The 14,107-nt window shown below is 40.5% G+C and overlaps 1 protein-coding gene across 4 annotated transcripts in view; it reads left to right on the top strand.

The window, feature by feature from the left end:
- The window catches only part of sgcd (sarcoglycan, delta (dystrophin-associated glycoprotein)), a 510,268-nt gene that overhangs the window by 472,886 nt on the left and 23,275 nt on the right, over positions 1–14,107 (top strand). For all 4 annotated transcript variants that reach the window (XM_069898190.1, XM_069898187.1, XM_069898188.1 and 1 more), the window contains one exon: positions 11,435–11,507. In XM_069898190.1, coding sequence (XP_069754291.1) covers positions 11,435–11,507 — 73 coding nt within the window. The remainder of the gene's footprint in view (positions 1–11,434; positions 11,508–14,107) is intronic.

Genomic DNA, 14,107 nt, shown 5'->3' with positions numbered 1-14,107 from the left:
ACAGCTTCAATTTTATTTTTCTTAACATCTATCCGGGCTCAGAAAAGGGGAACTCAGTAAAGAATAAGTTTCTTTGTTGGGAAGTCTTTCTAATGGTAGTTTTCAGAAGCTTGCAAGTTAAAACATATGGGTGAAATGACAATCATAAATTTTAAAAAATGAAGTTCAGTGAAGATTTCAAGGATTTGTTTTACTGAACATCAGCACATATATAACTCTTCACTCCCTATTTGAGCAAAGCCCAAATATACATGCATTCCAGAACTGATAGGATAAGTTCATTTTCAGAAGTTGAACATTTTAAATTTAGACATACAACACGGGTAACAGATCCTTTTGGCTCATGAGCCCTTGCCACCCAATTAACTGACCACCCTAGCATGTTTTTGAATGGTGGGAGGAAACAGGAGGACCCAGAGGAGATGTATAAACACCTTCCAGACAGCATCTGATTTGAACTCCGGCCACTGGCACAGTAACAGTATTGAGCTAATTGTGCTGCCTGTAATTGAAGAGACCTGAAATTATACAAATATATTACATCTCGCTAATGTAATGGATATATTATTATTAGTTATTCTGTTCATGCTACTGTGTCGCAAAGTGAAATGTTCTTGGAAATTGCAACGTGAATTTCTTTTGAGGTAGGAAAAACTTATCTGGCAGTTAATGACAATCAGTGGGGCATGGTTAGCGTAGCGCTTCGCACAATGATGTTAAAATAACATGTCGAAATATAATGTAAAATTTTAAAATTTAAATCAGTTCAATGAATTTCCAGCTTATCATGAGAGACCAAGGATGAAGCATAAAGTAAAAAAATGACAGTAGCCCCTTTCACACTGGAACCTCATCCACGTAATTAACAGCCAATATACCAGTTAAAGGGCCAGTGTGAGCACTCGCGAATTTGCTTGCAGGCATCAAACCACCCCAGGGATGAACTTCCTAGGTTGGGTGTATCATCCCCAGGGTCGTCTGATACCTGCGCGCCAATTAGCCCAGTGTTAAAGGGACAAAGTAGTGACGCATTGATAACATTTTTGCACGAGTACTGAAACATGAAGGAAACAAAAGATTAAAAAGAAGGTATAAACTTTGTATTCATTTTACTAAATCCTGCTCTTGTATTTAAACAACATTAATCATGCCTAATTATAACATAATTAAGCATTATGTACAGCACCTTCAGCCCCTGTTGTTGTGTCGACCTATACAAAACTTTAAAATTTATAAAGGACCATGGGAAAGTGGTAGCAGCAATAAAGCACATAGGCACACAATTGGGAAAGTCACAGAGAGAGAGCGAGAGACCCATGGCAGACCTGCCCTCCTAGAATTCTGTGTGGCAGAGAAAGGGCTGTATACATGGAGCACTCATGGAGAGGTTTCTCTGCCACATAAAATTCTGGGAGGATAGGTCCATTATCACTCAATGCATCACCTAGTCTTCACCCTCTCCCTGGGAAGGCCTGATGGTGAGTGTGAAAAGATGCAGAGAACCCATTAATAGTGGTTCAGTGTGAACGGCAAAATGGCTTCTCTAACCGGTTCATTGAACGGCCAATTTACAGGCTAGCCAGAGTGAAAAGGGCTAATAACTTCCACCTTCTACTCATGGAGGTGCTGGAGTTTCTGTAAATGGCAGAGGAAAATAACATATTTATCTCCTCATTAATAGGGAAGCACTGTTGTCATTTAATGTGATGTAGCAAATGGGGAAAAATACAAGAGGATCAGGGCATGAAACTACGGGTGTGCTATTCATTCTTGCTGCACTGTAAAAAGAAGAGAATCAACCTTCCATTTAATGTGGCAGCAATAAATGCAATGAGGTAATCTGTAAAGATAGAAACTGCCAGCACCAAATAGAAGCTCACCAGAGGTAAGACTTCCTTCGCTTGCTTTCTGTATGGAAATGGTAAACCTCTGAAGCATAAATTATTTGGTGGGAGGAATAAACCTCAGACAGAAAACATCTTTCAAAGTGACAGTGGATAAATTTGAAGCAGAGTGTCATAAATGGAATTATCTGTGAATTGCCTCAGCAAAGAATCAGGAAAAACATGATGGCCCAAACAACTTCCAACAGTAACATTTTGATCCTTTGATACTCGGTAATGATCAGAGAGAAATTGCAGCTTGTGTGCACCTTATTCTGAATATTATGGACCAATGAAGGGGTAAAATAACTTGGAAATTTAGAAAAGAGGATTTGGGAAAGTCATGACCAACAGCACCACAAAGAAGAAAATATATTGAGAAGGGTGGTCTTTGCAAAAGTAATGAAGTTTGAGAGGAAAGTAGAGGTTAGAGAAAAGACTGTTAAATTTTTGCTGAAATTCTTTCACCATGCTTGCTGTTTATATTGGGACTGGAGGTTTGCCTTTAAATTGTAACTTACCAAATTCTCCAATCCAACCAAAAAGGCATATTTTGATGTTAAGATTTCAAAGATTCTCAAAAGGACTAATTAGTTTTGCTAAATGTCATATCATGTCAAAATAAAACTGTCAAGTGCCAAGGGACCTTAATTGCTTATGTTACCATGGCTTAATGGTAAAAAGACAATTAAATTGGAATAAAAAAGTAATTATGTCCCTGTAATAATATATTACCTAGAGATTATCATCTCCCTAAAGAGATCATTAGGAGTTCAATTATGTAAGCAAAACATTTCTGCTACCTATCATCAATCAGTTTCCTGTTCCTAACAGAACTTAAAAATACTGTGGAATTTATTGCAAACAGTTTTTCAGGCTAGCCAGAGTGAAAAGGGCTATTAACTTCCACCTTCTACTCTTGGAGAAAAACTACAAATATTTTAATAATGGATCAACTTCATGAAAGATAAAGCAGTTCCAACACAAATGACCAATCCACAAACACTAAACACTGATATTTTCACTCACAGCAGACTTTAGATAAGCTGTCATGTGGGGGTTAACTTTCATGCAGTAGTAGTTTCAAGTGGGTTGAAAAAGAATGCAGAATATTTTTATGCCTGGCTAAATTTGTGGTATTTTAGTTCTTAGGCCAGTTTGCATGCCACTGGCGATTGGCCTCTTTAAGCCTTGTGAGGGACTTTTTCACACTTAACAGGAGGCTATTTCTCCCTGAACATATGGTTTAACTTATCAGGAGAGCCATGCGCAGGCCCTATTTAAAACCGGACAATAAGAACGGGAGATCATTGACATTACGGCCCTTTGACTTGCATAAATTCATGAGCTTCATGATGCCATTCCCCAATTGATTTGGAACAGCTGTTCAGCCACCTGTGGAATCCATCAAATCAAAGTGAGGATCAATTTATCCTCCGCTGCTGAATCCTTTGCTTCTCATTAGTTCCCAATCATTAGATTTCCCCCCCCCCCCAACCCCCGCTTCAGTAATTGTGGAAACTTACCAATTTTTCGAAGGTTACTGTTGGACAGATGAGGCTGATCACTTGTGATTGCTGTTATTTGAACAGAGAAGATATGTAGCTCAATGAATTGATGATTATCTCTTCACTGATAGAGAGATCCTTTAAGAAAAGCACTGTTTTTTAATTAAGTTCTTTGGTCCAAATCTTGGAAAATCATGGATGTAAGAAATCGAAGCTTAGGTCTTTGCATTTGCTCATTGAGATAATGACTGATTTCTACCGCTCCTTCTTTCTTGCATTCACCTCATTTACCTTGAACATTTTATTATCTGAAAATCTGTCTGTCATGAATAAACTCAGGGACTAATCATCAATAAACCCCTGGAGAAGTGAATACTACTGGTAGATTATGCAAATATTCCCTGGAAGCTACAATAACTTTCTTTGTCACTTACACTGCTCTGAGGAGAATGCTAAATTTAACCATTGTGCTTTCTTGATTTGAATCCAACAAAAAAATTGGCAAAACAAATCAGACTAGCTATCCCAAAATCAAAGGCGTGAAGGTATAAAATCTGCTGTTGAAGGCAGTTACAGTCATCACTCACAACCAAAAAAAACACTTCACTTCCACCTCAGAAACAGTGTATAAATGCACAGCATGTTCAAAATAATTCAGTTAGAACTTATTCAGAGCTGAGGAGAGAAAATATCACATGATGCTTTTAATGAGTTTGGATCAATACCAATTCAGTGTGTGCATTGCATTTATTTCCTTTTATAAACTTCATTCTAAACTTTTCTCCAGTGAGTCTATTTCCTCAGTCTGTCAAGTAACAGTTTTGCTCGATTGACAGATGTTAATTCACGTCACCCTGGGATACAGCACACAAAGTGAATGTAAAGAAATGGCTAGAAAGAGATGTACAATAATTACAGACTCACAATCTACAAACCCAGTCATGTACCGCATGTGATAGGTGCTTGAAGTCAAGCATACAATCAGTCACATGATGCAATTAACACTTTGTAATGCATAATGTGAAGTTGAATTTGATGCTATTGTGTGTCTATTGCACCTGTGCATAGACTTATGGGTATACAGCAATGACTGCTGGCATGCAATGCATGTTTTGTGTCTCTGTTCCAACAATAAAGCACGAAAATGTGACAACATAGTTGGGTAAAGTGCAAGGCTGGCTCTGCATATGACGTCCGAACTAGTGGGCTCCTACTGTGAGTAACCGCTTTAACAGAGGAGGAATCATTTTACTTTTGTGCGCAACTTATTACATGTGGTGCAGGTGGAAAAATCACATTCCAGTGGCCCAAAAGCAACTGGCATGTCCTTCACACAATGCCTTCTTTGCCCTCACTTCATGAATGGTACTGTTTCTAGTCATGGACTTCTCAGCGTGACTATACAGAATTTTGAACTAGAGAATAAAGGTGTGCTCACTGTAATTTTAAATAAGGCAGGAAATGGTGGGTTGCCAAGTTATACCATTGGTTTAATTCTTTATTCATTTTGCTCTGTACAATATCATTATTCAACCAGGGGAAATGTAGTGCGTGTGTTAAAACTCCTTTCAAATTACTGATAATCAGTTTATTTTTAAAAATAATTTGTAGAATTCTGAACAGTTGAAGGATGTGAAGTAAGGAAGAGAGCTTATAACCCACTGAGTGAGGATATTGGTGACAGGTGGAAGGAAGTGGCAGTGGAGGAGAGTGATGAAACCAAGACGTGGAATTTAATGTTTTGTGATGGATGTTAAGTGGAAGATTAAGTTTGCCTGAACAGAGGAGCCGTCTTTTTTAGTTTGAGACAGCAGTCCAGGGGGATTGAAGCACTTTACAAGGTCAGGAGTAGAGTTTGTAGGAGGGGAGTTCAAATGACTTTTCAAAATTTGGAGAAGATCATGACTCAATCACATTAGCTGTTGTGAAGGAAGTGCTGAAGTGCTGTAAGGTTGACAAGATGATGGAGGTGCATTGAGTATTATCTGTCAAAATGTGAATGGAGAGAAAGATACAGAATTGACCAGTGAGAAGTTAGAGAGCCGGTGGAAAAGAGAGAGGAAGAATCCATCGGTGAGGAATGTCTATCTCTCGTTCATTCAAGAAAATACTGGAAGAAAGCCAGCAAATTAAACTTATGAATGAGGTTGCTTTATTGATACAACTTGCTTTGCACAAAGCAATATTCCTTGCAGGGCCTTAGTCCACAAAAACAGAGGGGTTCTTGCACATTTATTTTTATATCATTATAACATTCAGAGAGCAGTAGTCCACAGGCTACAATTCTTAAAGAGGTACATTGCTTAACATTGTTTTAGCCACAGAGGATCACCTAACATTATGCAATCCACCAATGGGAAATCCTCTGATATGATCAAATAAGGATGATACCAAACAACGTTCATCCACCAGAGCTGAGGAGGGAATAACAGTTGAAGTTTGGTGAAAGCACAGGAAGCAGGCAATGCATCACAAATACCAAGAACGCTGTTGCTCATCTCTACCGTGGCTTTGTTGCTGAAGCAAGGAATTCACAGTGAATGTGTGGTGAGATGAGCTGGGAGCTGGAAAGCAAAATATGAACAAGCTTGGAGACTGATTGGTAGCAAGGGAGAACAAACAAATGAATGACAGTGTTGATTGAGAATGTGTGCGTTATTCATTTTTCTTGTTCCATGCTTTTTTTTTAATAACCAGAGCTTGCTTAAATTGGATTGAGGAGTTGTGCATTTGTGAGTTAATTTGTGACATTAAACTATTAAATCCAGCTTCTTAGTGGCAGAATTCCAGATTTTTTTTCTTTAATTTGTATCAACATCTGGCAGAGAAAAAATATTAATTTAAAAGGAGACGCTGCCACACATTGCTTCATTCCCTTTCTTCATTCTAGTCTTTTGCAATCGCTGTCAGACTCTGGTTGATTACAACCCTGTCCATCTAGGTGGGTGGACACAGAAATTCAGTCTCATGTTCATTCGGGGTCAGCCATCCCAGCTTTGCTCTCCCGAGCAGATGGCCAGGACTTCTAGCCGCAACTGGTGGTGCCCTTCTCTTGCTAACACAAAAGTGAACTAGAGCCAGCGACATCTTATTGTGGAGACACACGTGAGTCTGGAGATGCTGGGACCTGCAGCAACAAGCAGTCTGCTGCAGGACCTCAGTGGGTTGAGCAGAATCAGTGAGAGAAAAAGAAGTATCAACGTTTCTGGCCAGAAACCCTTCATCAGAGCTGAGAGTGCAGAGAAAAGGGAGTGCACATTATGAGGAGGAGTGGCATTGTTACTCCAGGCAGTATGGCTCTTTCTTCTGCTTGCTCATTCCCACCTTCCCAATCGCTCAGGGTCACCACTACCTCGCAAAGATTCAGGATGTTAGATACAAAATTGGTAGAAATCAGAAAATGTTTCAAATTAGATTTTAAAATATACTTTTTTGAGAATTAATTACAGCCAAAGAGTCATTTTGGAATCCTTTTTTAACGGCCTTGAACACAATGCTGGGGTTAATGATGTGAAGACTTTGCAACTTCAATGGCACCACACTCTGCACCTTTATTTCACACCGCCCTTTGTATTTCAATATGTGTTCACTCACTTGGATAGCACACAAAACAATATTTTTCATTGTATCTCAGTACACAATTTTGGATTATGCTGGATTCTCAGATGAATGCTTGGCTGCTGTGGTAGGGTTGGCATCTCTCACATCATAAAGACAAAACGAGATAGTATTATTAACTGTGAAATGTCTGTTCTGGACGAGCTCAATGCCTTCATGCTCACTTCAAAAGTGGAAGCAATGATGCACTCTCACTAGCCCCCAAAGCCTCCATTGACTCTGTCATCCCAATTTCTCAGGGTGATGTGAACAACCTTAAGAAGGGTAAACTTTGGAAAGCAACCGGCTCAGATGGTATATCTGTGTAGACCAACTGGCTGGAGGTTTTGCAGACTTTATCAACCCTTCACTACTATGGTGTAAGGTCCCCATATTCTTCAAAAGGACACCTATCAAGATGATGAGCCTAAATGGTGATCGGCTGGAGGAACTTGACTGATAAAGTGCTCTGAGAGGTTGTTTTTGGAGCAATTCGACCCTTGTCTCAGGTAGGACCTGGACCCACTTTAATTTGTCAGCCATCACCACATGTCAGCAATGGATCCCATCTTGCTGATCCTTTACTCTGCCTTCGATCACCTGGCCCACAAGAGCGCCTATGTGAGGTTGTTGTTCCTTGTTCATTGTTCAGTGTTTGTAGCTCTAACTGTGCTCTCCTCAAAGGCAGGGATTCATTGGTAGCTGTCATTCTTCACACCTTGGAGGTTTTGAGTATTTTCCTTTAATGTGTCTGGAAAAACTCCTAAAGAAAATTGGGATTTTAGAATTGTAATTGTTCCATCCCCGTACCTCAGGAAAGATGAGCTGCAATTAGAAATGCAAAGGTAGCCTTAAACTAAGACCAAGCTTCCCTTTTATCTAATCCCAAATCAATCTTTTGGTCTTTGAGACTCATATTTCAGAGAGTTAAAAACTATGAATCAAAGGTTCTCCCATCGCATCACAAAGCAGAGCACGGAGACTGTTGGACATGTGCAACGACCACCATGAATATACAATGCCCCTTTGACATCAGTTAACTCAATTTTTACTGAGCACAGAAGGATCATAGTAGCATTTGGAGGATTGTGTCATGGGTCAGTGTTAGTCTTTCATATGGGTAGTATAAAACAGTGGTAGAAAATTTTGTGGGTTTGATGGCCAATTAATCACATTAATCTCTGTCATATCTGGACCATCTCTCATGGCAATGCACCATCAAATCTGTGTGGGAGCCTTTTTTACCTTTTCATCATTACTGATGAGCATCCCCCACTCCTCCTTCCCTGCTTAATTATTGTCCTCTACTCAACTATCCAACCATCTACCTAATAATTCCCACACCCCTTACAATATCCTCTCTCTAACTTTCCACATTGCTTGTCCACCCAAAATCTTACTGCGTAGTGGATCAGGCTCAGGGGGCTGATTGGTCTACTCCAGCACTTGTTTCTTTTGTTTCAAACATTATAATTCGCTCTCTGATCCCCTCTGCAATTTTAAGTCATGAGAGACCATTCTATCATGCATAAATCCCAGGCCTTGTGAGTGTGATGGAATATTAGATGTAATTGAGCAGGCTGCGGTGCTAATTATTTAGGAGCCGGAACTCGTCAAAAATAGCAACAAGGACGTGCCAGAGCTGTTCTCTCAGATGTCCTGTAATTGAGTGAACTAGGCCAGGAGTAGCTGTGGATCAAATATGGTGCAGGCCAATGACTTGGTCTCCTGAACCCCAGAAGTATATTCCTGTGGAATATCTATTTGTAACTCAAGTGAATGATCATCAGTAGTAAATTGTTTCCCCATGGTGACATTTTTATTGTGGAGTAAGTACTATTTTCTTCGAGGATGGGGTGGATTTCATGAATCAGAATGTTATGGACCAAATCCAAACAGAGAACAAACTTGTTGTCAGAGACTCCTATACTGAGGCAATGCTGCAATGTCAGACTGACTGTCCTTTTCATGATGCAAGAAACTGTGTGCTCTCTTGGGATGGATGTAAGCTATCCATTGAACTGTTTTAAAGGTGAACAGCTGAGTTCTTCCCAGTGTCTGACCCAGTATTTGTCTTTCAGTCAGTCATTAAAAGAAATATCAAGTATAAATTAGCTACCAACTCTCCTACAGCAATGATTACACCTTAAAAGGACATCAGAACATCCTGAAATTGTGAAAATCGTTCTTTATACCAGATATTTAGTTTGTAGATTAAAAAAATAAAGAATGGAACATTTACTGATTTGAAACTCTTAATAAATTATACTACTTTTTAAAAGACATTTAAATAGGGAACAGTGACGGAGGCTTTTATTTGGACAATGTGCAGAAATGAAATTTGTGTGACTAGGAGTTCCTGCGATAATATCCTCTAGAACTGGTTCTCCTGTGTGTCCTATATATACTTAATTATTGCCTATAATATAATCTAAAATCTACAGTTTTGAAAGGGGTTGTAGCTGTGGCCTTTAAGGTAACAACATAAATCACACGAGAGGTTTGCTGAATTGTTCTTTCAGTTTTTGTAGTGTTCTGAGTTAACAAATCTCAAGGAAGTGCAAGGAAGGTACGTCTGCTTCAGTATCTCGACATTTTTAAACTGGATTCCCCAGCCTTCAGGATTCATCCCTGATTTCTGTGGGAACCATGCACATGGATTTCAGGTAAAAACAGGATTGGGTATGTCTCTGATGCCCTCTCCTGGTTAATTAATTTGCCAGTTTCTACAAAAAATGTGTGGTATAAGCACAGTAACAGTATAACACCACTCTCTGTGGAAAAATAACCCAGAAAGCAATTGTTTTCAAGTTCCAATTTCCACATTGTTGCATTAGAAAATGCTACTGGAAATAAGCAGCAGATCATTCACCACCTGTAGGTAAACCTGGATCAAAAACTTAAAACTTACCTTTCAGGCAGAAGCCCTAAAGGCTGCTCCAGCATCCCATTCATATCTGGAGGCACCTCGTAGCACCTCCCGGAGCCAATGGAGGTGGGGTGACTGGTGCCGTAGCGCCACCCATCGTAAATATGCAGCAGAGCAATGGCCATCTTCCTTACCCATAATCCCCCACGCACTTGGAACCGCTCTGTGGAGGATTATGGGTAGGGAAGACGGCATTGCTCTGCTGTATTTTGAGCTGCAGAGAGCGATCCTGAAGGCCAAAGTAGCCCAGTGTGGCTGTCACAGCTTGCACCGGCCACCCCCTGATGGCTCCCGCTGCCCCGACAGCTCCCGCTGCCTCAACAATCCCCGCTAATGGCTCCCGCTGCCCTGACGGTCCCTGCTAATGGTTCCCACTGCCCCACTAGTTCCTGCTGATGGCTCCCACCACCCTGTCAGCCCCCACTGACAGCTCCCACTCCCCTGGTGGCCCCTGCTACCCTGACGTCCCACAGACAGCTCCCGCTGCCCCACCAGCCCCCACTCCCCCAAAGGCTCCTGCTGCCCCGAAGGTCCCTGCTAACGGCTCCCGTTGCCCTGCCGGTTCCTGCTGATGACTCCCACTCCCCCACCAGCCCCCACTGACAGCTCCCGCTCCCGATGGCCACGCTGATGGCTCCCACTGTCCCAAAGGCTCCTGCTGCCCCGATGGCTCCTTCCCGCTACCCCTGCCTTGAAGGGGACATGGAAGGAGAGGGGAGAGTCGGGAGATGGGTTGCGGGCTGACGGCATCATCAACCCACCCCTAACCAGCGCTTGCAGCTGGACATTCAGGTCAGGCGGCAGAGCACAGCTCTCTGCAGATTATCCTTCTCCAAGGAGGGTTGGAATCGGCGCCTCAGAGCTGGCCACGGTACATTCAGAGAGGTACGCCTTTGCCTGTAAGGGCGAATAACCTCCACCTTTCCAGACGGGTGTTTTCCTTGCTTGAAAGTGCCCAGTATCACCAGTTGTAAAAAGACAGCAGAACATTTTGCTCCCCAAATGTACCCCCTTGTATTCTGAACTAAGGATGGGGATGGGCAGTTCCAGGGAGATGGGGGAAGGGTGGGTGGGTGATGTGGAGAATAAAAGATCTGCTTTATCTTTTACTCTGTTACATTTAGGGCCTAATGGAATATCTCCATTACTTCCAGGACTTATGGTGAATGGTGTGGTCTTTTCAGTGGTTTTTCTTGACAAAACATAAATTAATGGGCAATGAAGCTGGGATCAATCCTGAGACCCACAGCACTGTGAGACAATACTTTGGTACACCAACATTATGTAGTGAATTTTATTTTCTCAGTGGAATCTGAGCACCAGTGTGAGACTCAACAATGTTAACTGCAAATTTGCATTGACATAATACTGACTGCATTTTATTGGGTAGGATTCATAACAATTCTCTGTGATATATTTTACAATACATTTGTTTATATGTGTTATGTTCAGGCGAGCTAAGAGAAAGTCTATTTCATGTTGTTTCTTCAGTAATGTCAATTGATATTTTCCTACAGGTGCTGAAGGAGCTGTGTTTGAAAGCTCTCTAGAAACCCCACAAATCCGGGCTGAGCCTTTTAAAGAGCTGAGGTATGAAGCATAATTTTCATAGTCCTTGGCGTTTTAGGTTTTGTTTTTGTTCTCGGTCTGTTCTCTTCTTTCATTCTTACCCTTTCTGGCCTCCTTTTCCTTTGCTTTTCACTTTCTTATCTCTGGCATCCCAGAACATTCCTGGCAGATTGCAACACTGATATCTGTCACCTTTCAGTTGAGATATTAAGCTAAAACCCTGTTAACTCCTGTAAAACATGAAAGTCTGCAGAAACTGTGGTTGAACTACAAACACAATGCTGGAGAAACTCAACAGATTAAACAGTGTACTTTATATTGCAAAGATAAAGATGGATAACCAATGTTTCGGGCTTGAGTCCTTCATCAAGCAATGGGCAAAATCCCTTACTGCACCCCCCCAAAAAAATCCCTCTTTACTCTAACAGGTGGACAAAATAAAAACTTTGTGACATTATATTTTAGAAGGTTAAGATAATTCAATGAAATTATGTGGTTATTTTTACTGTTTATGGGAATCTGCGATGCAGATATTGCCTTGAATATTTCACACATAAGAACGTAATCTGGCCCATTTGAGCATGCTCCACCATTTAATAAGATCATGCCTGATCAAGCCATTGACCTGCCTTTTTCCCCATAATTCTTAATTTCTTCTGCTATGGAAAAATCTATTTAAATGTGCCATAAATATATTTAATGCAGCCTCCACTGTTTCCTTGGGCAAAGAATTCACCAGATTCACTACTACCTGGGAAAAATAACATATTCATCTCTGTCTTAAATCTACTCCCAAGTTATATCTTGAAGTTCTAGTTTCACCTACCAGTTGAATCAACTTTTATGCCTCTATTTATTTCACAATTTTAAATGTATCTATAAGATCACTTTTCAGTCTGTGTGGTTATTTTCTATTTTGAGTTTGTAAGAGCTCCATCAGATTGTGTTCCTTGGTTGTCACCAACTAGCACTGGAGCCACAGCCACATTTGCTTTCATTTCTTCCTCCCTGTGATTGTAATTACTTACACTGTTTCTTCACCTCATTTCAAGTTCTTCCTCAAGTATTTCTCTGTCACCCTTAGCTTGGTTCTTATTTATCTCCATCATGTTCATATTTCTACCTCTGATCAATACTTGGTGGCTCATCACAAACTAATTAAGCTCACAGTGTAAACAAACAGGTGGCAGAGAATGTTTGCACCCTGATGAGAACCACGCTCGTAATTGTAATTAATCTCTATATTAAACTACTGGCCAACCTTGAGAGGAAAGCAGATGCTAATAAATGTCACAATTAAAAATAAAAATCTGAATTATGGATATTCCACAGCTTGTAAGAGCAGCCTTGCAAGTGGAATGTGGGCATAGCGCTGAACTCAAGACCTAATGAGGATCCATTACATTCCCTTCACAACACAGAAGATTGTTGATTTTATTCACTGTTGTCTGAAATACCAATCAGAGCAGATTTTACATTTTCAGGGTGCACAATTGGACTGAAGCATTGATTTTGTAGAAGTCTTGGGTCTATTTAATGATAAAGTAATTAAGAATGGATTTAGTTTAGTCTTGGATCTTGCACCAGTTCAGATTGGCCCTTTGGTGTTGGAAGGCCTGAGTTTCGATCTAATGACTCGCCAACATTGCCTGGAACAGACTGTCGGTATTGGTTGCATCTTCACAAGATGTTTATCCCAGGAAAGTCAACAGCATGCCCGAGTGATTGTACCCTGGGATTGGTGCTTAGAGTTGGTAATGGTTGGGGGTTGAGATGAACTTTAGTTCCTCCTGACTTCATGAACATATTTTGTTGAGATAGTGCATAAAAACTTGAGTGGGGCAGGTGTGGTACCTATGTTATGTAGTCAAGGCACACAAAGCTAAACATTAAAGGGTCTCACAAATTCAGTATTAGGGCTTTGCGAGCTGCACTGTTTTATTACTCAATTTGTCTTCCATATGCCAGTTAATGTCATGAAAAATTCCAATATCTAACCTATTCAATGTCTCTTAAAACCTAAAGTCTGGAGGCCTACTCTTTAACAATCCTTGTTTAAAAGGAAATTCTCATGAAATAAAATTCTCAGGGCAAAGTACAAATTTCTATTGAAATCACAGAGCACAGAATGGGCCCTACATCCCAATATGTCCATGCTATCATCTAATAGTAAAGCAATTTTTCAAACCAACACCTAATTTACTAGGGCTTTTGGATGGGTCTTTCTTTCTAAGTATGTGTTATTAAGCATTTGTATTTCCTCTGTAAAAGCAGAGAATGGGGTAACATTTCTTCACGACATGTAGGGAAGTCTAATTGAGGAATTCCTGGTTTTAACCTGATTGTTATGGATTCAACTGCATGCTCAATTGGTTCATCAGATGGAAAATTGCACAGAAATATTTGATACAACGTAATAAATGCAGAAAATTGACAGATACAGAAGTCGTGTACCTCCACTACTTTTGTCCCTTTTGTTACATGACGTGGCCCAGCTGATCTACAAAGCACCAAACTAGGTGGCAAAGTAGTCATGACCAATTAAAAAGTAAAGCAGTAGGCATTGGAGACATCACGTTCAAACATCTCTGAAAGGAAATGTGTTGTGCTTTGAGAAGATT

This window comes from Narcine bancroftii, chromosome 9 (genome assembly GCF_036971445.1).
Source record: "Narcine bancroftii isolate sNarBan1 chromosome 9, sNarBan1.hap1, whole genome shotgun sequence".
NCBI lineage: Eukaryota > Metazoa > Chordata > Chondrichthyes > Torpediniformes > Narcinidae > Narcine > Narcine bancroftii.
The sequence above is the reverse complement of the archived record's forward strand: the minus strand, read 5'-3'. Positions and strand labels throughout refer to the sequence as shown.